At 33.6% G+C, this 27,866-nt stretch overlaps 3 protein-coding genes across 3 annotated transcripts in view; 1 reads left to right on the top strand and 2 right to left on the bottom strand.

Moving 5' to 3' along the window:
• Positions 1-27,866, top strand: part of LOC130642759 (activated RNA polymerase II transcriptional coactivator p15-like) — a 67,096-nt gene that overhangs the window by 598 nt on the left and 38,632 nt on the right. The window lies entirely within an intron of this gene.
• Positions 47-4,222, bottom strand: LOC130642669 (piggyBac transposable element-derived protein 1-like). The gene is made up of 2 exons (XM_057449540.1): positions 3,738-4,222; positions 47-3,592 (listed from the first exon to the last, which is right to left on the bottom strand). Exons 1-2 carry the CDS (start codon positions 3,877-3,879, stop codon positions 1,731-1,733), a joined length of 2,004 nt encoding a protein of 667 aa, XP_057305523.1. The 5' UTR covers positions 3,880-4,222; the 3' UTR covers positions 47-1,730.
• Positions 9,781-27,387, bottom strand: LOC130642743 (uncharacterized). Its single transcript, XM_057449545.1, has 10 exons — positions 27,364-27,387; positions 26,940-27,152; positions 17,557-17,736; positions 17,101-17,266; positions 14,373-14,612; positions 14,031-14,155; positions 13,485-13,552; positions 12,655-12,821; positions 11,658-11,728; positions 9,781-10,944 (listed from the first exon to the last, which is right to left on the bottom strand). Exons 2-10 carry the CDS (start codon positions 27,138-27,140, stop codon positions 10,732-10,734), a joined length of 1,431 nt encoding a protein of 476 aa, XP_057305528.1. The 5' UTR covers positions 27,141-27,152; positions 27,364-27,387; the 3' UTR covers positions 9,781-10,731.

Raw genomic sequence — 27,866 nt, 5'->3', positions numbered from 1 at the left:
AAAAAGAAGCCCGTGTGCCAACTGTTACGATAAACACTCACCATAATAGACATGTAGTGTCAAGATTCAAGAGTCCGTTGTCTAAAGCATGTAGTGCGAATTGTCTTGTCTGTTACAATGTCAGTAATTTGTCAATTGTCTAGTCTGTTACAATGTCAGTAATTTATTTCAGTACTTAATTTTTAACGAAGCCCTAGCACCTCAACCCATACCCCAAAAATATAACTGCAAACTATTTAAGAATACATTTTCTACCACTACTTTGTGTCGTTTTCACTTCCGAACCATACCAATTAACATGACTCATTATGACTTATATATATATTTTATGAAAATTTGTGACAGAATACTATGTGAGATTTGAAATTTTGTTTACTTTATTGATGGTAAAACAGCATGCAAGTTGCTAAAAGGACTTTATTAATTTTAGATTTAAACACCGTTATTTTGTTGGCATTTTGTCTAAAGTTTGGTCAGGAAGGACCGTATGCAATATGTCAAATAATGTTTTATTGCATTATTATTTATCCTTGCAAATCCCTTTTTAACACCTTAGATAAAAATTTCTACTTAGGAAAAATTTATTGTTTATTTTTCACATTTTGTGTCAACCTTTGGCAGGGTTTGCAATAAACTAACTGATTTTGACATATACAATGAGAGAGATTTGTGTTTGACATTGATCAGCTTCTTTGTATATATGTGGCGTTTTGAGTGATTTAAATTTTATGGGTGAGATGTATGTTGAAATGCTTTTAAAAACTTTTTTCCGAATAATTTTCGCATTTGTCAGATGGTCAGAGCAGTAATTTTAGTAGATTTAGATTTTAAATGTCACATAAATACTGCAGTTGTTGAAAACCTTTATTTTTTTTGGTCATTTATATAATAATGCAGATGTAAGATGTGCACTGCTGTATTGTTTGTTTTTTGATAGACATATATCTGCTACATAAATTAAATGGAATACAGTGGATTCTTCCACGGGAAGCAGCTAGTAATACATTATCTTTCACCAAAAATATTCAGCCTCAGCAATTCCTCTTTAAATTAAAATTCATTGATAGTTAATTAGTTCTGCTGAATATAGCTTTAGTCTACGTGCTTACAAATTTGTAGTACAGAAGGAAATGGCGTAATTATATAACATCAAAGATGGCGCATTATAAGACGATCTTCATTATGCTACACTGCACGAGCTTTAACTTTCGATTATAAACTTTAAAATAAAGTAATGTTCATTGGATAATAAAACAATTTGTTGTACTGTTAGGATTCTTATTGGCTTAAAACTCATTTTAGCCTCGTTCTCAGAAAAAGATCTGTCAAAACGAGGATTTAAACTTAACCCTATTCGTACCGGGGCTTTTTTGACGTTCAAATCCCAGGGGCGCGCTGATTGAGCGCACCCCCAAGAAAATCTTTCGCATAAAAGCGGTGAACCTGATTTTTTTACAGTAACATTATGTATCTATATTGTACCAAAAAACACCTACTTTGGATGTTTTCAAGCTAAATTACATTCTCACTGCCCCAATCAACATGAGCGGCTGAAAAAAAAGGGCGAAAAATAAGGATTTTTCAAAAAAATGTCCCTAAAGAAGGTTTTTTGACATGAATTAGTTTTTTTACACCAAAACCCTGCTATTAGTATAAAACATGACAAAAATAAACAAAAAGAAGTAAAATAATGTCAGTAAGGTTCATATCATCAGCTGAAACCAGAACGTTCATTTCTTTGAACACGACATACATTTTTGTATCATATGGGCCTGACACGTTGTATTGCCACATGATTGACAAAGTGATTTGACACACGGAATAGATTTTTTCTTTTGGGAATAATTTTCTCCTGCATTCTCAGCCTGACAAACAGTACACCGTTTCCTTGTTTCTGCAAATGCAGGACCAATAGCTGCACGCGGTTCCGGATTACATTGCGCATTACCCAAGACAAGATTTATTTTTTGTTTTGTGATGGACAACATACCATTTTGACTTCTTTTTTGTATGGTTGGTTTCACCAATTCCATGACTAATTGAAAGGCGTATTCAAAAGACTTTTGTTGTAGCGGATCAATACCTTTATTCAGTGAATATATCGTCGAAGAATTTACTCGAGCGGTATCCAACATGTAAGAAAACATAACAAACGTCCACTTTCTTGACTTTGTCTTCGTCGTGTGAAACCCCATCCTCTGATCCACAATATCAGTACCCCCCTTTGTAAAGTCATATAGTTTATATAACCCCAATTTGTGGCAATTATCATCCTTGGTTGTACCTAGGATTGGTTCTAGTGTTGACAACATGAGTACATTTTTCTTTCCGTTTGAAGTTTTCACTACATATGAAGATAAGGACAGCGGCCCATCTTTTTGCCAATACACTTCACTGGACAGTGGCTCTCTTTGTTTGAAATCTTTCATTTCAATTGGAATTCCTTTCCTGTTGATCTGCATTGTACCAACACAAGTGATATCCCTTTCATACAACCAAAGCGCAAGCGGGATTGATGTATATAATCTGTCGAAAGATATATTACGTCCGGCCAGCGAGACAACATTTGATAGTTGTTTTATCATGTATTTTACTATTTCCTCAGTGCCTGGTACATAATAAATTCCTGGATCTCCCTGTGGTTTGCCGCTATATGGAGCTGCAAGGAATGTATACGGATATCGTGCTGCATTTATGGCTTTCAGTAATAAACCGTATTTGGCGGGTTTGTTGGGATTGTACTGTTTGAAACTTATCTGTGTCCTCATTGGATACAGGGTTTCATCAAGTGATAGATAGTCGCCCGGTACAAGGCATGACATGCATTCATAATTGAAAGATTCAAAAACTTCACGCATTGCCGCAAAACGGTCATGTTTCCATCTTTCATCTCTTGTTGTCTCGTCGTCAAAACAAAGGTTTGTACGTATAAAAAAAAACCTATTTCTCGACATAGTGGCGCTGAATATTGGCGGACCATATTGGTTTGAGAATAATCTATGAGCAGATATACAGTTTAGTTTGTATAGTCCTCGATATAGGTACAATCCAATAAATGCATAAATTTCTTCAACAGAGGTTTCTTTCATGTACGAATACCTACTATTTTGCGTCAAGAAATTATCGGGTAGTTTGGACAGAGTGCGTCTAATCTTTCTGTTGGTGCACAACAAAATGTTATTCACAATTTCAGGAGTGAAGTAGAGCTCAAAAGCAGAACGGGGTGATGCAGTTTCACAAGCTTTTGGTTGTGGGCCTTGTCGTCCAGTAATAACATTTGCACGATTATTTCGACCAACATTTCCAGCTTGTGGCTGATTCTGGAAAGTACGAATTATGTCATTTTTCTTCTTATTATCTATTTTGAAAATGCTTTGGATAGACTTTGATTCTGGTGGTATTGGAAAAACGTTATAATTTTCTAAATTTGTAGCGGCAGCAATACTGTTTACTAAGCGATATTTCGTAAGTCGACGTCTCCTCGAATGGTTTGCTCCGGCTTCCTCTTCACTTTCGGACGCATCATTGTCAGCATCACCTACACGGTCATCGTTATCATGTTGATGATCCTCTTCTTCAACTATTTCTTTATCTATGAGACAAACAAAAATACTAAAAATAAATTATCACACATTTTGAAACATATTTTGCTTCTCGCAACCAATGCGCCATATATATACGCGAAGTTAGACAGAGAGATTATATATATGTATATATAATATAGCTATATATATTACCAATTTCACCGCACAATTCTTCCAAATCATCTTCATCATCAAGTTCTTCATCCATAGCTTCGTCTACGTTATCTTCTTCAATAAATCTCAATATATTTTGAATGGCTTCCTCAGATGAAATTCTAGCCTTTTTCGGTCCCATTTTGTAATTTTTTTATTAGACTAATAATATATAAAGGGGTAATTTATGTCACAAACGCAATAATTATATTTTTTATTATATATAAGCCCTCTTTGCTATACCATCTATCCTATTTATCTAATTAACATCAATAAGACTGAAAATATAACACAATTCGAAATATTTCATTTTTCGCTTTTGCGCCTTTTTTGACATTGGCCCCATAATGGCCGCAAAACATAAATTTTTCAGAAAAAAAATTTGCCGGTCTTAACCGCCCTAAAAAAATATTAAAAGTCTGCGAAGCTCATGCGGGTCGCTTAATTTTTCATGAAAAGCCGCATAAAAATGTGAAAGGGTGCGCTCATTCAGCGCACTCCCGGTACAAATAGGGTTAAGCCTGGATAAGTTTTAGGCGTCCAGGCTCTGGGCTGTCTCTATCTATCTATCTATCTCCATCTCTATCTCCCCAGGCGATATTAAAGATTCCGCCTTCGCCGGCGGAAATCAATAAAGATTTATAAACCCGTTACACGTTCGATTTGTTGTTGAAAGTTTCCGGTCTGTGTATTTATCGAAATTGGCGCCATCTCATCACAACAAATTTCATCGTTTAAAGCTGGAAGTATGTTATAAAAAAGCAGCAAATTACGAAAAAAATATTATTATTGGCTATGACAGATGTTTATAAAGTTCCAAGAAGAAGTAGCCATTAAAGAACTACGATTGTACGTAAAATATTTTGGGTTATCTTCAGTTAAAGATCTTATTTTTTTATGTTTATTGGTAAGTACATCTTAAAATTGCTTCTTCTGGCCACATACAGCCATGAAAACTTTGTAAAAATGTTGCTTGTGAGGAATATGGATATTTATTTAGGAAACATAGTTATTTGTGTGTCGTTATAGTAGTTATTTTATTAGATTTAGAAGTTCCTTAATTTTTGCTTCTTCGCTTAAAATTTAGCTAATTTCCTTTAGCTAATTTACAAAACTTTTTTTGAAAGCAAGCGTGTAATACAGGTAAAATAAGGCCGAGAGGTACACAATCAAGTTACTTGAGGTTTCGTTGGACACTTTCTGGTGAGAAATGAAACATAAAGAGAACGAAGTTGGCCTCTACTGGATACGATGGATCTCCCTTCATAGCAGTTAACTATTTTTCGAAGATTTATGCTCTTCTTTCTTTGGAAACATCAACTGTTTCATTTCGTTGAAAAATCCCTACAGTTTACTTCACCACAAGAAACCAGTACATCGAGCTAACTGTATTTCACAAGTGGGATCAAGGACTTGATGAAATGTCTCGCCTCTCAACAATCTGTTGTGACAAAGTACGCCGCGATAGAGCACAGACCCTGAAGAGCAATAGAAAAGGACACAGGCCATATTTTAATGACGTAGGATGGCCTATTACACCGTATTCAGATCGTCAGAGGGAATTTTTGATACTTCATTCGGGTAACTTACTACATGCTAATAAAAAAACACGAAATCAGAGCTAAGGCAAACGACAGCCATTTTGGAAACTGTGATGCTGAGGTTTGGAGGTCCCTTTTTCACTTTTTTTTTTTGTAATTTTTGGTTTTCGTAAAATTTTTGCTCAGAATTTTGTAACGACAAACTGTACTACCTAGGTGTTATTTTATTTCAACAAAAATTATACCATTAATTTTTAAAATTTACGGAATACTAATTAAGTTTTTATTTAAAACCGTCCTTAACCTAGTATCCGTAATTAATAATTTTTAAACTATCACGTGAAGCCACTCGTCAAAATAACGAAAAGATGGCTGACTGCTTTTGCTATAGCGGGTAACTAACAAGTTGTATAACCTATGTTTCTATACTATAGCTCTCCACCTTGAGGTGTGACATGGTCTAGTTGCACTTAATCGCTCAGCCTTGCGTTCAACCTTGTCGCGGTAAGCGCTCCACTGGATTAAAAAAACAGTATTCTTACTGCAGACATTTTGTTTGCGATCCAGCGTAATTTTTTCCACCTAAACTACTCCGATTTCCCAGCAATAAGAAAAATTATGCTGGGCCTCCTGGCTATCGAGAACGAAGAATAAGTCAAACAAATAAAAATACTTTAATTTTAACGAAAATCTAAATTTTACTGTCTGCCGGTAAATTTTTTACCTGGTGTGTAAAGCAAGATTCTCATAAATGCACCTAAATCCAAAAACAAGCGGTGAAATAACATGTACAATTTCCGGAGTTAATGCAGTGGATAGTCAGACTGTTGTACATAAATCTCTACCTAAATAGTATGAATAACGCCAAAAAATGTTGTTGGTTAATTCTATAAAAATATCAATATTTTGTCACGTCCTTTTTTTGGTCACTTCTATGCGGGTTTAGCGGGAACTGAAAATCGATTGTTGTTCGGTTGCCATTTGATTATATGAGTTTAATCAAAATATGTCGAAATATATGTTGATTTTTGAGTTTTCGGATTCGGATTTTGACTAAATTTCGGGGGGTCAAAAAGTTTTAAGAATTTCCGGCTGCTTATTTTCACATTATTTTAACTTTCAAGAACACATATTATTTCGAATCAAAGATCTCATAGGTCAAACCTCTAAAACAAGCACTTTTCATTTTTTAAAATAAACAAAATAATGCTATGCCTAGGGTGTGGCTGGGCTATGAAAAGCCAAAGAGGGAGGGCGGTTATATCGCAATTGATGACGAAAGGAACATTGTATTGCTATAAAAATTAACACAAATATTTGTAATGACATTGGAAAAAAATTGAATGACGTCATCTCGTCCAAGATAAGTTCATCATATATCCGAATGTGGGAAAAGTCTTGAAGGTGAAACATAAACCTTGAAAGCGATAATAAAGATATTTCAAAAAAAAAAAAAAAAAAATTGACAGGTAAAGGAAGGGCTTTAAATAAACCTTGAACAATTGAACCGTAATTTTCTCAACATTTTGCCTTTTAACCTTTTTTATATAAAAAAACGTATATTGCAATGTACAAAAATCTGATCCGTAAAATACACAATAGCTTGATTTGTTAAAATCTCAGCATCCTGTTTATTAGACACATCACAGTTTGTGACTGAATACAGCATAAACGCCACTCTACTAGTACAAAAATTAAATCGTATTGGCTAGCGCTGCGCAAGATAATTATTAATTATGTTTTTTGTTTTGCTTTTTTCCGTGACATGCGTCGCCACGGTATACAATCGAAAATTATATTTAGATCGTAACTTTCTGGTCACACCTGTCAAGATTATAGTGATGTTTTATCGTGTCCTAATAACTGTACTAACCGTTGGAATCGTGTCAGTAAATATAGATGGAAACAATACTTTAAATGAACACGAATTCCTTATTCCCTTTTTTTGTTTGGCTGCTACGAGAATCACTTTATTAGCCTTTTTCATGTAACGCAGTCAGGAAGTGATTTCCTGCTTCGTCGTGAAAAAAAATAATCAAAATAATAATTTCAAGTGTAAACAACCATCTCCGTTGGGTTAAGCTCCTTTTGTAAACATATTTTTTAAAACTCATTTTGGCACTTTCTTACGTTTATTGTTTAGTCAAAAACATAGGAACAATATCAGCAAAATATGAGGACATACAGCTTTAAACTTAAATTCATACGCTCTTATTTCAAATGTAAACGGCGAAAGATGAAAACAAAATCACGAAATAAATTCCGATTTTACATAAAATAAAAACAATCTTCCTTTTATTATATTACTGTTAATCAAAAGACGGAATAAAATAAGTGTAGAAATAAAAAATCCACTTACAAGATCTTTCTGAAATTTTTTGTTCTTTTTATCATCTTATCATAAAATTTGTTCCTTGTTAATTTCTTAGAAATGGCGCGAAAAAAATTCAACTTTTTTTAACGAAATAGACAACATAATATTAATCGTCCGTAACGTTGTCCGTGCACGTATTTTGCAAGAAACAAAATAAATTTCGTGTTACCGTATGACTTTTTCTCGTGCACAAAGAGAAAGACAAAATACGGCTATTATTAACGGGCGGGTATTATTATAAAAAAATTGTCGTCTATTGACAGATCTTTGTCAACCTGTCAATCAAATTGTTTAGTTATCATTGTCTGTTTACACGAGTCGTTTTTTGACGCCGTGACCCAATGACGAGAATTCTTTCATTGCAAGCAGCAATAAAGGATTTTACGTAGATTTTTCGCCTAGCAAATCCCCGTGTATTTTTCCATGGGCATACGACTAGTAATTATATTTCTATTATCTATTGTGGTAATCAATACAATTAAGCGTTACCTTAGTAAAACTGGCCATGGAGTTCTTCCGAACATTGCTTTGACCGTTGTATATCGCTATAAGCAAAGCTTCCCGACATTTAGAACTCATACGCATGTAACCATAAGGCAATTGACTAAAATCTAAAGCAGACATTTTTAACTGATAACAAAACTATAAACCATTATTTCATGAATTAAAAATTCAACAAAAATTCCAATATGGTGCTACTGACATTTTATCCAGCGAAAATCTGCTAGGATAAGGCCAAGTGTTATTCCGTTTCCATATTTTTCTTAAAAGCGATTTTTCAAACGAACATGCTTTTTAGGTAAAAATGATTGAAAAAACGAGGGTGGCATACGTTTTGAGTCCAGGAACTCATTTTGCTGACATCATCGAGTTTTACAGTCAGCGAAAGAATTTTGTCACGAAAGTTGAATTTTTTATAAAAATAAATAGAGAATCTCAAATATATATAAACTATGTGTTGAAAATATACAAAGTTATTGTTGTTTTAAAATGTAATACCCGTATACACTATGTTTGTCTAAAATACTTTTCTAAGGTTTCCGCCGAAAAACTCGGATTTTAAATTGTATTTATAATTCCTGAAAACAAAATAGTTTCATCCTTTAGCCGAACTTATCCGTTTTGTAAACAAGCGTAATATATAAAACAGAATAGAACGCATTCTCTACGATACTATCTGTGAATTAGCCAGAAAACACGCTCTTTGACATATCAAGATTGAAAGAGATAACAATTTTTATATTCTTAAAAAAATCATTTCGTTCTTCGTATCTGTAAATAAAAAAAAAACAGTCTACATGGGCTAGATATTAATTCAAACCTTCATGAATACATTTTCTCGATTTCTCATCTTCTCTTTTTGTTGACTAACTAAAAGATTCGATAATTCGAACTGTGCAGCTGTCCAGATGTGTAAATCCCTCCCGTCGTTTTGTTGTACAACATACGAGCAATTTCCCAAAAGTTTTTAAGTCACGCTTCAGCGCCTATGTCCAGTAAGTGACTCATTATCTAATCATATAAAATTTATCTAATTATCTTAGCTCAAATTAAACAGAACTCTATTCATAAAAAATTGTTTTGCCTGTAGATAATCAATTTTCACGAGACATAATAATTTTCGCGAATGAAAAAGAAAGCCAATTTTTAGATTTCACCAGAATTAAATTTCGCTAAAAGTAGGAATATTAAGTTTATTACTGTATTGTAGTATTTTAATTGTGCTGTAATTATTAATAAAAAATGGTTGGAAAACTATTCATTGTGACAAGTTGTAAACATTCATAAAAAACATGGTCAATAAGTTCGATTTGGAGAGGACGTAATTTGGCCATTGTAATTGAAAAATGATAAAATGCGACAAATGAAGCTTGAGAATAGCAACACTGGCATTATATATACGCATTGTGCGAATTTGGCAAAATAAATACTCTTGTGAAAATGTATTATAATATGTGTCGTTTCCATTTGACTGCATTTTCTGCTGTGGCGAAAAAAGTTCACGAGCTGTTTTGTTAGCGCATGCGCCCTTGCACAAAATTTGAGGTTTCGCCCAATTGCGCAAGAGCTTTTTGTGCTTTTAATGCTATAGCGAAAATTGCAGTCAAAATAGAAACGAGCCTTTAAGGTAGTCAGATTAATACATATTATTGATTATCATATTGATACAAGATATAAGATATGTTGCATAAGATATATTAAAAAAATATAATAATAGTTAAGAATGATAACGCAATATGAGCAACAATAAGATTGTTTATAGGTAATACATTACAATGTGTTATGTAAAAACAATGAGGCTATGAGTGCCTGTGCAATAAGAACGTAAACAAGTACTGTTCAAAGCAGCCATTTATACCGTACTGCGTGCGTCTCCCTACTTGCGCAGCTAAGCTACTATTTTGCGTGACAGACGGACAGACGTATACGGGTATTATAATATAGATTTTAAATTAAAATAATTAAACAACGTTAACCGTTTAAACACTTTTTAACTTATTTTTTCAGCTGTTCGGCTTTTTTTTTTTTTTGCTATAATTCTTTCCATATTTCAACGCACACAAACACAAGAGAAATCCCTATGTCAATCAAAGCTTATGTATAACGTTAGAGCGAACTTTTTTGAATCGAATTTCTTTAACTTCAAACAATAACAAGTTAAGACGTTTAACATTTTGTCGAAAAGTTTAACAGCGTTTTTTAACGCACAAACTCGATCGCATACTCTTCTTTGAAAAACATATCGTTTCCTACCATGTATATACACTTTTCCCACATAAGCGAGTTTATAAAACCAACATGAACCTCGAATCCTTCAAAAAACGAAGCAACTATTTTAACGCGTTTTGGAGAAAAAGAAAAAAAAGTTTCGGAAACATCTTGTTCCAGAAGTTTTTTTAATTAGCGCAATAGCCTAACTGCGTAGGTAACCACGTGAATAGAAAAATTCCAAAGAGATATTCGTAAGAGAAATTTAAGCAACTTTAAAAAAAGCATGTATAGAAATCACCCATTTTAATACACTACTTCCCACTACTTCCATGACATGTTCATACCACGTCATGTTTGGTGTGTCAGTTTAATCTTCTGTCATGGACAACACATATATGACAGTGTACACATCCCTCAACAGATGTTTGTTACGCTCTGGAAAACACAACAACTCATCGTCATCAACTACCATTTCAATGAATCCAATGTTCTTTAAAAACAGTTCAGTGGATGGATCATTTAAAAACACGCTTTTCATTGACTTCTTCGAGGTATCTTCCCCGTGTAGTTGGTTTTCAATCTGAAAATATTAAAACATTCAAAGAGTAAAAATTTAAAAAATTGAGTGGGTAAAAGCTTTACAAGAGCATCAATTTGCCACAGTTTGAAAAATCTCTTTCGACGCTCCAAGAATATTGCGAATGAGTCAACTGTTATTGGCACCTACTTTCTTCGCGAATTTACGTAATTTAAGGGTCAAATCACCATAATATTCCCTTGTCCCTTAACTGTGAATTATTGCGTGTTTACCCCTACTTGGCAAAGATGGTAGTCAAAACTTTAGAATGTTAAAGTTAAAAAACATTTTAAGAAGTTTGGGGATCAAATTTTAAGAGAAAACACTAAAAAGCATATAAAAACTTGACATTTTAAGATGAAATAAAGAGTTCGTCTTTGAAAAAGTTATAGTAAAAATATAAATACATCGAAAGAAAAGCAATTGCACATCGCATAATTTTTTTTTGCGGGGGGGGGGGGAAGATTATAGGAGGGGTTATTTAGATTTTAGAAGGTGTAATCACCCTGGCAAACATAAGCTAATTTCAAACATATTTAGACACATTTATAGGAAAAAAGAAGGGACTGACGGTAGGTACTATTATTTGGTTTTCAAATAGCAACTGCCTTCATCGAAACATCAACATTCTCAATCAAACTGGCTGTTAAACAAAGAAATAGTGAAATATAATTCTCCTTGTTCAAGTACATTTTACAATCACAACAAAATCTTACCATCTTCAGAAGTCTCTTTAAATTGGCAGGCGAAATGTTTGAAAGAAGTTTTCGAGCTCCTAAGTCAATATCTAAACGAAAAAAATAAATAAAATAGTCTTCTAGTTTTTATCAGAGCTCTAATACATTGGACAGCGATCCTACGCAGAGAACAGAATTTAACACTGGATGCAAAGTAGCCACAAAAAAAAAAAAATTACAAAAATCAGAAACTTTCGCAAGATTAATTTTCGCATAAGAACTTTTTCCTGATCTCGAATAAAAAACTGACTTTCGCGAATAAGTACCAGCAAGTGAATTTCTGATAAAGATATTTTTGGCAATAAAAAAAAGGTTAATGAGAATAGCAGAAAAAAATATATAGTAGCTAGAACCGTTTAGTGGGAATATATATGCCACAAAAAATATAATTAATTACTTTTTATTTTCACAATTTTCATACTTTATATGATGATTATTGTTATTGCATAACCGTGATATTGTTATTACTTACAAAAAAGATTGCGAAAAATGAATCCCTTTAAAATCATCAAAAAGTCGTCAAAAACGCACTTTTTACAAGAATGATAAAAATCAGAGCAGGCTGGAATAATCTTATATTTTATCAATTTTCAGGTCTAAATTATTTTAGCACATTTTTTTACACGTGTATTGTATATGTATATGAAATGTTTGCCATATTGTGTTAGAAGACCTTGACACACGTTGAATGTTGGCGTTTTATTACTTTAGATACGCTGTTGGAAACATTAAAAAGCTTGATAAGAATGAGTCTTTTTATTCTCCTTCTTCAACCTGAGGATTATTCTTAAGATGTTCTTAATTATTAAGTGAATCCCATTGTGATATTCCTATAAAGCGTTTAATGTTTTACAAGAAATTTAATTTTGCTAACAAGCAAAAATTGACAATTAAATGTCATGCGTATTACATAAAAGGCACGTGGACAACAGACAAATCAGTTCACTAGATGTGATTTTACTTGTCGTGTATTTACCTGCCAACGCGTCCACCAATCCTAAGGTAGCTTTCAAGATAGACTCTTTCTCTGATGAAGGGAAATAGATCTGTGCGTTCTCTTTATCTTTTTCAACAGTGAAGCCAAGATGCAATAAGAGGTGATTGAAGGTGTCATTTTCGTCACTTTGAGTCTCAAATATTTGACTAAAAAGAAAAGAAAGTTAAACAAATAAAGAATACCCTCTGAAACATCTTAAAAAGGAAGAACTTACATTTAATAATTTTATTGATTTCTTAAAAATATCCTCAATTTTGAATAATGATGTTTATATGGATTGACAATATCTTCGTGACATTGTAGTTGTTGCATACTATTTTTAGGAAACTCTTTGATCAATGGAGTAATAAGTTTTATATTATAGTGAATTTCAACCTCTTCTCTCTCTCTATATATATGGTCTCCTGTTTATCAGCCTTTAAAAGAAGCATACCCCTACTTTTAAGACCCTTCTTGCATCGATCCCCTAACCTTAGCTTTAAAATACTGCCTTGTTCACGCTACAACACAAGCTTTATTCATTATACTGTGGACATATTTCAAATCAAAAGTCATATTTGCAAAAAGATTCACATATCTATCTTTTTTCCTTGAAACGGTAAGTTACAATACCATTTGACTTACAGAGCCGATCTTCGCAAAACTAGCCATTGTACAACCTGCAGAGCACTGACTTTTCCCTAAGTTAGGGAAAAGAATGCCTTTGTTTTAATAATAACACTTAAAAATTATACAATGTTTAAAGACGGTTCCTGACACGAAATATCATAAATAGAATATGATTTTGAACTCTAACCATGTCTACTTACCTAAGAGAAGATACAGACATCGATTTATCTTCTGATGGTTGCTCTATACTCAATTCAGCAGAAGAAAGCTAAAAAATATAACATTAAAAGTTCATTTAATCATCTATAGTAACAAAAACAGGTTGATTCCGCATTATTAGGCTTCGAATTGCTGCATATTTTAATACTAATACTAAAGTGTCAAATAAATGCTTAAATACCACACTGTTAAAGTAATATTCGCTTCACCTGAAACATGCTTTGGCCGTTGATTTTTAAAGTAAGCAGCTTAATATATTTTTACCCAAATAGTAGTGTCTTTTTTAATTTCACTCCTTGCATTTTTTCAAGTGGGGAAAATTTAACCAGTTTTTCAGGCTTTCACTTGACTTATATAAAAAGGCAAATAACATAATAAATGTCTTTCTCTTAAGAAATATAAAAAAGGAAATATTTTGGTGGCACAGCAAAAGTAGTTGTAAGGAAATTTCAATTTTCAACGCAAGGGCATTAAAAAATGGTGTGTAGCAGCATTTTGCAAAATGATCACTTTGAAATGATTCATACCAACAAATGCAAAGCTTCCAGAGATTCATGAGTCATGCTTGGTAATATCAATTTACATCCATTTCTGAACTGCTCAAAGTTGTCTGCTTTAAGTAATGGTTCAAGCTTGTTCTTGATTTCATCAACTAAACCAAAGTGACTTTTTATATATATGTCATAATGAAGGAAACACACAACTGCACTTTTAAGTTGACTGACACTGCAACACCAAAACAACTCAATAGTCATTGTAAATGACATTAATTCAAATATTTATGTTTATAAAAAGGAAGTATTGAGGAAAACATTAGAAAATTATGTATTTCAAAAGGTTAATTAAACCTGACATAAACAAAAACATACTTGGATCATTGGCCACAGCTTTCTCTAGGAACAATGGTTCATTATAATCATCCAATCGGTCCACTACAGTGTGAAGTGCTGCAAAGCCCATCTTGTCAATAGAGAGCTCATTGCAGCTGTATGCTAGAACTGTATCGTGTGGGATTGTAAATGTGTGTGTATTTTTCTTGTTAAGAGAACCTGATTCGGTAACATCAACAGTAACAGTAGATTTTCCCCCTTCTTTATCATCAGTCGAAACTATTAAAAAATATGCAATATGATCATCCAGTTAATAAGACCTATTTTGCAGGAAACCTTGGCGCTTATACTGCACCAAGTTCTTGGAGAAAAAATAAACTTAAAACTCCCTGAGTTTTTCGTAAATTTCAAAGGAATTAATATACTAATTAATTTGGTCTGTGGAAATATCCACTTGATCAGGGAGGCAAACAGTTACATGGATATACTTTGATGACGTCATTAAATATCCATCTACATAAATAATCATAAATTTGTGAAGCACTTTCTTGCATTGTGTACAGTTTGAAGAGATAATCAAAAAGAATCACATGCTTTTGACAAACTTTTAATGAGATATTAGGGTTAGAAGAATTTTTGATGATGTAATCGACCCCGTGGTTTCTACCCAGGTGGGTAAACCCAGCTGTAAGTAACTCGTTCCATTTTGCTCTCAGGCAATTCCCTGACAGAGAATGCTTCACCCCGATCAGACCGAATATAATGTGTGTCCCAGTTCTTTCGACCGCGGATCGAATCCCGCTTACTGCTTGGCATTATGTTAGTGATGAACAAATTGCATTTTAATTGTACATATAATCATAGTAGATGGGGGGGGGGGGAGATGTGCTAATCATTACTAATAACATAACAGACTTTATGCCCATGGGCATCCATTCTATTTCACACTCAAAACATATAAAGGATACCAATATATAACAATATGTATCAAAAACAAACAAGCTTTTATATAAAAATAGTGTTTTTTGTGTCAACCTATAAATATTCTTAACTTTTCGGCAAAATCATCATGATATATTCTTAGCATAATCTCAGCACAGTTAAGGTCGTAAGGTCGCAAGGTATTCTCTCACATACGTCTGTTACAATATGTAAACAAAAAACAACAGCTCTTTTGGTATATTGCATATGAGCCTATAGCAACAGCTGATCCTCCAAAAATGAGAACTGTTTTCCAAAAAATTTACAATAAGCATAAAAAAAGCCACAGTCTGGAACACGTAAAATATAAATCAACTGAAAACAGTGATGTTGGTATTTTACATACTACCTTCTACCACAATGCTTTGATACAAAAATTCAATATGGTTTGCAAGACTTAAATTTTAAATCAACAAAATAATCACATGGTCTTAAATACAAAGTTTTACACAAAATTTCCCCACCATACAGTTCTCCCTGATAAAGTTTATACAAAATATAAAAAATGCAATGTTGCTGTTTGGCTTGCAAGGTGTAAAGTCTAATTCAACAAAAATTAAATTTCATTCAAACATATATGATCCTTTCCCACAAAACTTTACACAAAACTTCAAAAAACAATTTACGACATATATGCAATATAAATAGACAATCATGCTATGCCTGTACACAAAACGTTAAATACCAAGTAATTTTTTCCTGATATGTAATCTTTTCAGAGTTTTACAAACATCTCCCCCATAAAAGTTTAACACAATGAGTTATAGCGCCTAAAACAAGAAAAGCCTCTATGCAAGATAGGACGTTCTAAAATATAATAATAGTATTAAAAAAAAGTACACTCCAAATTATAATTATGCTCTGAAAGTGTTCTCAAAATGTCCTGAAAAGTACCTGTTGCTTCTTTAACATTTTTCGTGTCTAAGTAGATATTCCACAAGTCATGCTGACAAACTCAAATCAAATTATTTAGAGCCATATTTTTAACAAAGACTACAAAGATAGATATCGTTAGATAAGTAAGATGAAATCTCAAAGTCATATAGGTTCTAGCCCATGAGCTATGGTTTTAACAGATATAATCAATAAAGTAAAGCTGCTGTAGCTATACTAAACTTAATTTATACACTAGGGTAACTAATATCCAGACCGCTAAATATAAACTGAATACATATCAGGTAGCTATACTTTGTAAAACATATACAAAGAGGAAGTATCTATGGCTATCAAAATTACCAAAACTCTTCTTCTTTCTGTCTGGCTTATACTATTTTATCAATACTGGAAAAGCAAACAAACTATACACAAACCTTTCTATAGCACATTTCTATAACCACGCTGTTCTTCAATTATTTTATTAGTTTTACTTTGAAGGAAAAAGTAGAAAAAATGCTAAAAAAAACAAGAACAGATACAAAACGCAGTAAAAAATCGACTATCTTTTCAGCTGTTATACATTTCATGCTAGACATTTTATATAACGCTATTCAAGACAGGCTTTATGGGGCTCAGAATAGTTGATGCTACAAAACTTGTCACAGATGTTTGTTAGCAAATTAAAAAAATTAGGATAAAAAATTATGAAGTTATTTAGTCCAAGATGCAGCATTATTTATTTTTAAAAAAAATGGTGATTTTGTCTAACTTTCCTGACCACCTGTTAAACAATTAGTCACCATGACAACAAGCATGACATCATATTTTTTCCTAATTCTGAAACCAACTAAAAATGATGAAAAATCAACAAATCTTCACCTTAAAACCAATACCTACAAACTGCACAAACCTGTTGCTTCTGATGTTTCCTCTAAGTTACCATCACCTTTAGTTGACAATGACTCTAAAACCACACAAAGAGATGTTCGCTTGGATTTTCTAACTTCACGAAATATTGAATGTGACAGATTGACCCTGTTTTCTTGAAGAAACTCTTGAAGTGTTTGCCAACAAACCTAGAAAAATTAAAAACAACAGATTGGGTTGATATTTTTCTTTCACTGAAAAGTGATTGTCTTGGATAAAGCTAAAGCCTTTATATTCGTTTAATGCAAGTGAGCTCACTGACACGTTCCTTTTCAGATAGAAAAATGAAAGCATGTCAGTTTTGCTTTCTACAACCTGTACTAAAGGAAAAAAAAAGCCCTGCCATATATAAAAAGCTACACTTTATCAGAAAGTTAAATTCTATAGTTGGCCCTGGTACATAAAGAGAGTTTGTAATATACATAAGCAGCTATCTCACCTCAGTTTTCACTACATCACCTAGTTTAATTGTAAGAGTCACTGTATCTGAACCTGAAAGGTTAAAATTCAACTCGGAAGCAATTTTGCCTCCTATTGATCCAGAAACTTTGAAGGTTGGTGATTCGGAAAAATTTTCTAATATCGTAAATGATTTTACAGTCTCTGGAAGTTCTTTTTTCTACAAAATAAGAACACATATTAAGATGACACAGGTTAAAATGAATTAAAAAAACCAACAACTAAAGGTAGTATGCAAGTTATATAAAAATATGAGTAACAAACATTTCAAATAGTGCACATTAAAACTAAACTTTTCAGAACGAGAAAATCAGTTGAGTTTAATATTTAGTTGACCTAAAGGTGGTTATTTATTCTTTTTAAAGTTGTTATAGTCTTTGTCTAACTTTTTAATATCTAATTTTCCATCGCTTCACCCCTATCGATTTTTTTTAATAATTTTTTTTGCTATGTTGCATTGTTATGGTACTTTACTGAATTTTTTATAATTTCCACACCTGCATGTAAAAATGTAGAAAAGGAAAATGTAATAAATCATCAAGGGGAATCATTCTGTAAATTTTAGATAGTAGTATTTTTGACAAAATTAAGCTTTCAATAAAGTCATCAAAAAATGCTGACATAAGCAAAAATTTATAGTGTGCCAAGTTTATTTAGGGCAAAACTGTTAATGGGGAAGTAACCTCAAACATAAGTACTTTTTTTTACTATATGTATTTGTATTTCAACCTATAAAATCAGATAAATAACACACAAACATAAGAATTTATTTCTAAATATATACCTATTTTCCATGTGTACATATCCATAAAAACTTTGTATTTACAAAAAGTGTATCAAACGTTTTTTAGTTCAAAACATCGTGCAAGTTAGATGAGGCTCTATGTTGGTGTTTATTAACAAACTTTTAATTTAACAAACTTTTGAATGAGAAACAAAAATACATTAGAGTTTCTCATCAAGTGATAACGAAAACACTGTTCAAGACATTTTGGCTCTAAAGCCATTTAGTTTTTTATCTGAAAGTTCCAATCAAGAAAACAAAACTGACAAAAAGGCAATCAATCTGGAAACAATAGTTGGTGTAAATACAGTGGTCACTGCAAACCAATAAAGTTTATTCTCTGAAAGTTTGTGCTGCAAAAATAATGAAATTCTTGAGGACTACTTTGAAGGGAGAAATAATTTCGCTGAATATAAAGTCTTTCATATTTATAATCATGACATATAAGTGATATTTTCTTTAACATTCTTCTACCTTCAAAAATTTGAATTTGGTAAATTAAATCGTGTTAAAAATAAAGTCCAACATAAAAAGTTAATACATTTTTCAGATGCACAAAAGGATGGAAAGTTTCTTACTAAGCTCTTTACAATAAAACTTTTCAACACAATCGTCATGAAAAAACCTTCACTGGAATATTTATCATAAAAATAGAATACTGAAAATGCGTTCTAATGAATAAATAGAATAGTGAGACGTGCTCTCGATAAGTGCATGTAAACAGGGGGTAAATTTTTAATTTCTCTTTTTAAGAAAACGATGTATCACAGAGTCTGAGGATGTTTTTTCCATGGTATGCTTGTGCAAACCTGTGTTCGCCACAACCCTCTCTGCTCTCAATAATTTGAGAGGTGATGCAATTAAAATTGAAAATAGGTACATTTTTAAAGAAAGTCATTATACCCCTGTCTGTCAAGATATTGAGTTGTAGGGATGTAAATATTATTTTATCTTTAAATCCGAAGCATATTTGAAATCATCAATGTTAAAAGGAAGAATCATTGTGTAAAATATAATTTTTATTGGCTTGCTATGTAATTGTTCGTTACGAACACAAAGTTTACACCATATCTCTTCATGTGGATAAACAAATACAAAATAAGCATGTGTTTGTTTGATACATACAAAAACAAATGATTTACGTAGATCAGGTAATTACCTAGAGATATCTTTCAAAGCAGTCCGGCTCTAAGTGCATGGAACATATGAAGAATCCTGAAAACTTCGGCAAGGGACTGGTTCTTCTGATGTTATGTAAACATATTTTATGAAAAAAAGGTATTTCAATTTTTTTATGTTATGGCTGTTTCTTTATATAAATAATAAGAGCTCACTTCACCCTTTTAAAGTTGTTTAGGAAGGTTGAATCTGCCACCCTTGGTCAGGCCATTCCTTGAGACGAGTGCGATCGCATGCGCACTCGCCCGCACACTCGTAAAAAGATTTACGAGTGTTTATTATCGCACTCGTGAATTTTTTCTTTTTTTAAAAAAATATTATAGAGCGATGAAAAAGGCTATTACGCTGATTACATAACATGCATTTCTTCGTGATTGATTTGTTTAAAAAGTATAGAGAACATGAAAGTCCCCTTAAAGGCCCCTTTCCTTCATGCTGACACTCTTATGCTCGGCTGGTGCATTACACTGAGACTCGAACGAAAGACGGAAGACCATTTGCGATAAACAAAAAATAGTTAAGTGTGAATCACACTTGCAAATATTCACATCGCACTTGTAAATTTTGCTTACGAGTGCAATTTTTCGCACACCATAGCACTCGTAATTTTTTTAGCGGGTGCTTTTTGTAGCTCTGGCATAGTTTTATTCAAGAAATGGCCTGCTTGGTCATAGTATATTCGAAAAACCCTGGGCCATATAGGTTTAAGGATAAGTGGATACTATATACTGGAAAAATTCCATACATCAGCTTTTCAAAAGTTAACATTTTTGCTGATAAAAATGTGTACTTGATAGTATTAATTTCCCACATTAAATAGAATTTTGTTACAGAAAAATATTATTCAAGGACAAAGGGGCTGGTTATTATCTCATCCATTTTGCACCATAGTAGTATGTAAACCACTATTTCATTTTCATTTTCATATTTTTATTTTCCTTTTTTATTCATATCTTGCTTTAGTTTCTAAAAATATATGTTTTTTTTGTTTTTAATTGATTTGATTGATTTTGCAGAAAAAGTCTCTAAATTATGAAAAAGGTTTTTATCATCAGACCCTAAACTAAATACCATGACTAAACTGAGAATTCTTCTCTATAAAATGAAGCCTTTTTTAAACTGTACGCCATCAAACGTTTTTAACACAGTTTGCTAATGTTACCATTACACTATATCTGCCATTATGTGCAGAACTTTTAGGATACAAGGTTTGAGATATTTCTGTTATAAACCATTATTGAGCACTGCCACTATAAAAGATATGTTTATATGCAATTTTGTTTCAATGGATAAAGTAATGTCCCCTGAGCCTTATTTGCTGCTTTACAGTCACAAAATAAATGGGAAAAATTGTTGACACAACTTCCTGAGCCATGCCAAATGTATTTCGGGACACAAAACTTGAGTCCATTGAAATCACAGTTGAAGGTGTCCACAACAAACTAAATGCATTATTGCGAAACAAACCACCAGGCCCTGACAAATCCCACTGCACTAAAAGAAATGTCATCAGTACTATGTGAACCATTGCCAATATATTCAAGGAAAGCATTAAAACAAAAATGGTACTTAAGGATTGGTTGAAAGAAAACATTACTCCAATTTTTAAAAAGGGATCAAAACGGCTAGTTAGCAATTATAGACCAATTACTAGTAGTTGGAAAGAATGGAGGAGGATATTTGGGTAAGAAAGTGTAGAGACTTGATAGTTCCTAGGGCAAAGCCCAGAGGCAGACCGAGAAAGACTTGGCAGGGGGTTATAAGGACAGACTTGATACAGAGGAAGTTGAGTATAGATCTAACACGGTCTAGATCAGATTGGAAGACGGTCATTAATATACCCCGTCCAACCGATGCTAGCATGGAAAGCGGACGTTAAGCCAAGAATAAAAAAAAATAATATAAAAAAAAATATGACTTCACAAATCTGTAAAGTACTTGAGTCAATTGTACGGGACAACTTAGTTGAACACTTAAAAAAAAACAATTTGTTTAAAGACTCTCAGCATGGTTTTCGAAAAAATAGATCCTGCTTAACAAATCTCCTGACATTCATTAACAAAATCACTGAATATCAAGATCAAGGCTACCCTGTTGATGTTATATACTTGGACTTCAGTAAAGCTTTTGACAAAGTCCCCCATAAGAGACTGGATAAAACATTCTTAGCACATGGAATTGGAGAAAATATTACAAACTGGATTGGCTCCTAGTTATCTGGGAGAGAGCAGAGGGTAGTTATTTCTGGTATAGAATTAGCTTGGTCACCAGTACTTAGTGGTGTTCCAAAGGGATCTGTTTTGGGACCTGTTTTTTTTATACTTTACATTAACGACATAGGTGAGGATGTAATCAGTCATGTTCTCAAATTTGCGGATGACACAAAGTTGTTTTCCAAAGTGAAAAACAGTAGAGTAGAGACAGTAGAGAATCTAATTTGGCTTCCATTGCTTGCATCCACTTGTCTGCATTATGTCCTTTGATTGCTTTAGAAAATGTATTTGGATCTTCTTCTTGAGTGATGTATACCCATTCTCTGTAACGATCAGGAGGCCGTCGTTCTCTTACTTGTCGCTCTTGCTCCTCCTGTATTTGATTATCTGTGTTTTCTTCACGAGGTTGTAATTCGATCTCTACTTTTGGTTCGTCTATGTCACGGTCGTCTTTCAATTCACCACAGATTTCATTGAATGTCACATTTCGGCTGTAAAAGACTCTCTTCTTGTCGTTGTCATATAGACGATATCCCTTGATTCCATCACCGTATCCAAGAAATACACTCTTCTTGGTTTTTGAATCAAGTTTCTTTCTTTCATCTTTTGGTACGTGAGCATACGCATCACATCCCAAAATTCGTAGATTTTCGACATTTGGTTTCTTTCCAGTTAATACTTCAAAGGGTGTCTTCCCTTTAACTGCTGTCGTTGGACATCGGTTACGAAGGTACGTTGCTGTAGCCAAGGCTTCGGCCCAAAATCGTTTTGGTAACTTTGAATCTGCTAACATTGATCTTACAGATTCCACGAGTGTTCTGTTCATCCTCTCTGCAACTCCATTTTGTTGCGGTGTTTTCGGAATTGTCAACTCATGATGAATACCTTCATTCTTCAAATAGTCTTCGAACTCTTTGGATGTATATTCTCCACCATTGTCAGTTCTAAACGTTTTTATCTGAATTCCAGTCGATTTTTCCACAGTTGCTTTCCATTCTTTGAATTTCTCAAACACTTCACTTTTGTGTTTCATGACATATACCCATACGTATCTTGATTTATCGTCAATGAATGTAACAAAATATTCTGCACCACTAAGTGATTTTGTTTCTATCTTTCCACAAACGTTGCTATGGATTATACCAAGGAGATTTTTCGATCGATCTCCTCCTGTCTTCGGAAACGGTATTTTGCTTTGTTTCCCATCAATGCACGGTTCACAAAATGTCGGTTTCTTTGTTGCATCATAATCAAACCCTTCAACAAGTTTGTCCCTTGCCAATCGTTTAAGATTCTGCACACCGAGATGACCGTATCTTCTATGCCAAATTTCTTCCTTTGTTGTAGCGTTATTATTACATTTCATAACTGTGTGATTCTTCTTATTTCTCAATCCATTACAGTTGAGATGGTAAAGGTTGCCATGCTTTGTTGCTGTACCAATGATTCGGTGTTTCACATCCACGATGTCACATTTGAAATCTTCAAACTGAAACTTCTTTCCGTTTGTTGCAGCTTTTGATACACTAAGTAAATTGTACAAAAGTTGTAGTACAAATAAGACATCAGATAACTTGCATACAACGTTTCTGTTTTCTGAAATGTTCATTTCCAAGGTTACTGTTCCTTTTCCAATTGCTTGTACTGAATATCCATCACCGACAGTGATATCTTGTGGTATTTCAAGTGACGAAATTTCTTCGAACAATTCCTCTTCGTTACACATGTGACATGTTGCGCCTGAATGAACTATCCAGTTACTTTTTCCATTGACTGCCAAAGTATTTTCAGCAACTAAACTGATGATTTCTTCGTCATCATCTTCTTCTTCTTCAGCCGTACACACATTTTGCGGCTTCATTCGATTTTTACCGTATGTCGAAGGAGTCTGTTTTTCGAACTTCTTCGTTAATTCTTTGCAATATCGTTTCACATGAGCAATCCACAGTGATAACATCTGGGCACATAACCTGTTGAAATGTAAACTTTATATATTTGCAGAGTTGCTTTAACTGCTCCAATAACTTTATGACTCTATGACTCTAAAATTTACAAGACGTTCTCCTATTTATATATTAAAGATAAGATATTCTAGAATGCTCTACTTTAATTTGAGAAACTTTCGCGAAATTTTTTGGATAAACTTTCGCGAAGAAAGAAATTCGGAAAATTTCGCGAGATTAACTTTCGCGAAAGAAGAAACCTGCAAGTTTTCGCGAGATAAACTTTCGCGAACAAGGATTTTTCTGTTAAAAAAAACTTCAAAATTCTTAGCATAATCGTCACTTTCTCTAGCCATAATATAAGTTTTCAAAAACTCTTATATTTTACAAAGATGTTTCGTCATCAAAATCGTCAAATGGATCGAATGCATTGGTATGTTCTTCAGGCTGCCATACTTCCTCCTCATCTTCGTAATCTCCGTTGATATCTCTCTGGCTGCGAAATGAATCAAACTGTTCCTGGCGTAGCTGACAGACTGCGTCTAAATTTGTTGCAACAGTTGAAGGATCGTTACCCATCAACGGATCAATATCATGAAAAGGATCTATGTTTGGTAATTTTTCGGTGCCTTGCTTTAAAGCATCGTAAATACCTGCACTTTTCCAACCATTCATGACGCCTTTTTTTTCTTCGCCTGACGTTATGTAGTTGTAGAAATCCATTATTCAACCCGCGTGTAACCCTCCCATTTACTGTAAGATCTAATGGCTGATAAAAACGGGTCATGTTTGCAGGAACATTGGTAACTAATATGTCGTTTTTCTCTAAAACTTCTTTGACTTCGGAAGTCATTTGCCCCGTGAATACGTCCATTATCACAAGTGCCTTTTGTCGTTTATCAAGACCTTTTAGCTCCCGCTCTTTTTTAACATACGGAACAATTACTTCATTCAGCAATTTAATGGACTCGGTGGTGTTGGAAAAGTGTTTCCTGTTTACACTTAAGGAAAAATCTTCGGGGAACTTGTAACGCGGTAAACTTTGCAATGTTTTCCCACCGTAAATTAATTGCATTGGGAGAAATTTTCCTGATAAGGTAACAGAAAAAGTGGCTGTTATAGATCTCATATCATCAGCTCCTACAATTGTAACTGCTTTGCTGTTTTTCTTTGCAAGGGTGCTGTTTCCACATTGAACCATTTTCAATGGTGTTTGGTCGAAGTTGATTATCAAACAATCTGGAATCGTGTACTTCTCCACTTTTCATACAATTTCGTACAAGAAAAGGTACTCGATCTCTTTTCGGGCAGATTCTGGGAGATCAATTTTGGCACAAGTTTTTCGGCGACGACAAAATCCCATTCTTCGAAATAAACTCTGCGCCCAATACGAAGATTCAAGATTGATGTCTCCTATAATGTTAGGGTATTTTCTGATCAAGGCTTTAGCGGCGGCATTAGCGATAGACCAGGTGGTAACAGCACCCCGATTGCTCATTCCTTCGATGTATGTTTGGACCATATGATCAAATTTTCCTAAGAGCAAAGGTCGTCCAGTCTTTGAACTGTACTTTTCGATCATTTTAGGTGGTTCGACATTTCTTTTTTTTGCTTCTTGAATAAGCCTTTCATACTTTTTTTTGAAATCCCTTACAGTACTTTCTTTTATGTTTGGGAATGGCTTTTGAAAACGCCGGACAGCTGAGGTGTTTCCATGTTCGGAGGCATACTTCCCAATCGTATAACGGTTCTCGTCGGTCCATTTGATGTAAGTTGCAGACTTTGCAGCTTTTCCATCCTGCATTGTTTCAAAATCGATATCGCCAAGTGTAGTGTTGTTCGAAGCATTTCCTAAGATTAGAGTAGTATTTACTTAAGATTTGTGTAGTACTGTACTGTTAGGTACTTATTAAGCGATAATAATCTCAAACCTCTAAATGAAGCAAAATAAATTTTTATTATGATTCATACCTTTCTCATTTCCTTTTTGTGAGTTTTGCTTTTCATTTTCTTCTTGAGAGTTTTGCTTTTCATTTTCTTCTTGAGAGTTTTGTTTTTCATTACTTTTTTCTGCAGTGATCGTTGTTTGTTTCTTTACAGAAGCTCTTAGAAACGACATCTTGTTCACTCTGATATGAAATTACGAGAGTAGAGAGTTTTTACGGAAATAAACAAACGTATCAATTTTTGGACACCCTCCACCAAAGGTAATAATGCTGCAAAATAAAGCTAACTACAGAAATAAGTCCCACAAAGGAGAGTCTCTTTCTATTGTTTAATCTCATCCTCTATTGTTTCAAAAATAACATTCAAAAATATCATCCTCTTTCTATTGTTTTAATAATAACATTCGAAACTTTGTTATCATTGATGATTGAAGAGGCCAGTAAGAATGTTGTCAAGAACATTTGATGCGGCTGTTCGTGGATTCCATTATTTCAGAAAATATTGGTCTCCTGAAAAGGAAGAAAAGCTTTTTTGCCTCCACGAAGAAAACAATGCCTTCAACTATTTTGCCATCAAAACGCGTCAAGAAGATGGTACAATTGTTGGTCATTTGCCACGTGAGCTTTCAAGAACTCTAAAGTTTATTTTGGACAGAGTGGCAAGAATTCTGGCAGTTTTGACATCGACACACTACAGAAAATCACCATTGGTTCAAGGCGGCATAGAAATTCCCTGTAAAGTGACGGTGGCAATGTCTCCAACATTGAAAAATGGACAACTTCTTGACCGCCTAATGGAACTAGTAGACGCAGTGTACAGTGAACCAACAGCACCCCTCATCCTTGGTTCTATCTTTGCGGACGAATTGGAGGTCGAATGTGTGTCCGATGAGATTTACAAGAAGAATTTACCAAATGGTGAAAAAAGAAAAAAGGTGAAAGAGACAAAATCACATGACATAAGAGACATGTTATATAAAAACAAAGAATCGAAAAGGTCAAAGAGTGAAGACGCAAATAACGAAAACATGAAAAGACGAGACGAAAACACAGAGACTATCCTCATAGATTAATTTTTTTGTATCTTTGTATCAACACAGATATTAGTATTGAATACTGGATTCGATTGTAAATGTTATAAATTTTCTTTCTCGAAATAAGATTTCTAAGTATTTTGTGCGTTTTTGGTGAAAAATGATAAAATAGCTTACTGGATAAACTTTTGCGAATGAAGAAATTCGGAAAATTTCGCGGGATAAAGTTTCGCGAATTAAGAAACTCCTAGTAAAATAATTTACCTCATCCAGCAAATTTTCCAAATTAATTTGAGTTGGTAGCATCTTTGGTTTCTTCCAGAACCAAAATGGCTTTTTTCTCTTTACAATACATAGTGCTCGAAATCTTTCTGCTGAATTTAAATCTCTTGAAGAGTGTAAAGTTTTACTTCCAACACTTTTTGTAATATGTCCACATGCAGCATCGAACATGGAATGAGACATGGCTTAGGGAATCTGACAAAAAATGCAGTTATATCTATATTTAACATAAAAAAACTTATAGCTAGCTAAAAAAAATTGGAAAGATCACTGAAAACTTTCTGTTTTTAAAACCGTTCCGCATGATTTAATTAAAGCCTAAAGTACCACATCTATTTTTATCAATAAGCTTGTAAAAGTTCAGAAAATAAATGGCTCGCAATAAATCAGGAGATTGTTCCCTTACTGCTTTCGGTTTGACAAATGTGTCGGGCCTTGTTTTTGCACGTGATTCCACATCACTCGATTACTTCCAAGCCTTCCGCCCTCTGATTCTTTTTTGGCCGATAACCCCTAAAAGTAACATTTTCTACGCGGCCAATATTCAAAAATATCTTCGGCATACGCAAGTGGAAAAAAAAGTTATACTTTTCCAATAATTTTTCATTAATTTTACGTATTAGTATAAGAAGAGTGCCGGGAACAAATTTGCAGGTTTTTGTCGTATTGCGAAACTTTAGAGGCAAAAGACAAGTCTGAATTGATAAATTTTACAGAAAAAAAAGGAGCTGGCTGATGTCGTAACTACAACCCTCCAGAAAACAATAGACATGCTGGAACTTTCTAGAAACTTTCTAATATGAAACCTTGTCCCCGTCCAGGTTGTTGAGCTGAAACGCACTGAAACGAAAAGGGTCCGGGAAACACAGTGTATCACAGTTTTTAAGAAAATTTCTTTATGGAGCTACA

The sequence above is a fragment of the Hydractinia symbiolongicarpus genome, chromosome 1, assembly GCF_029227915.1.
Source record: "Hydractinia symbiolongicarpus strain clone_291-10 chromosome 1, HSymV2.1, whole genome shotgun sequence".
Lineage (NCBI taxonomy): Eukaryota > Metazoa > Cnidaria > Hydrozoa > Anthoathecata > Hydractiniidae > Hydractinia > Hydractinia symbiolongicarpus.
Note: the sequence above shows the minus strand (reverse complement) of the source record. Positions and strands in the feature narration are given on the sequence as shown.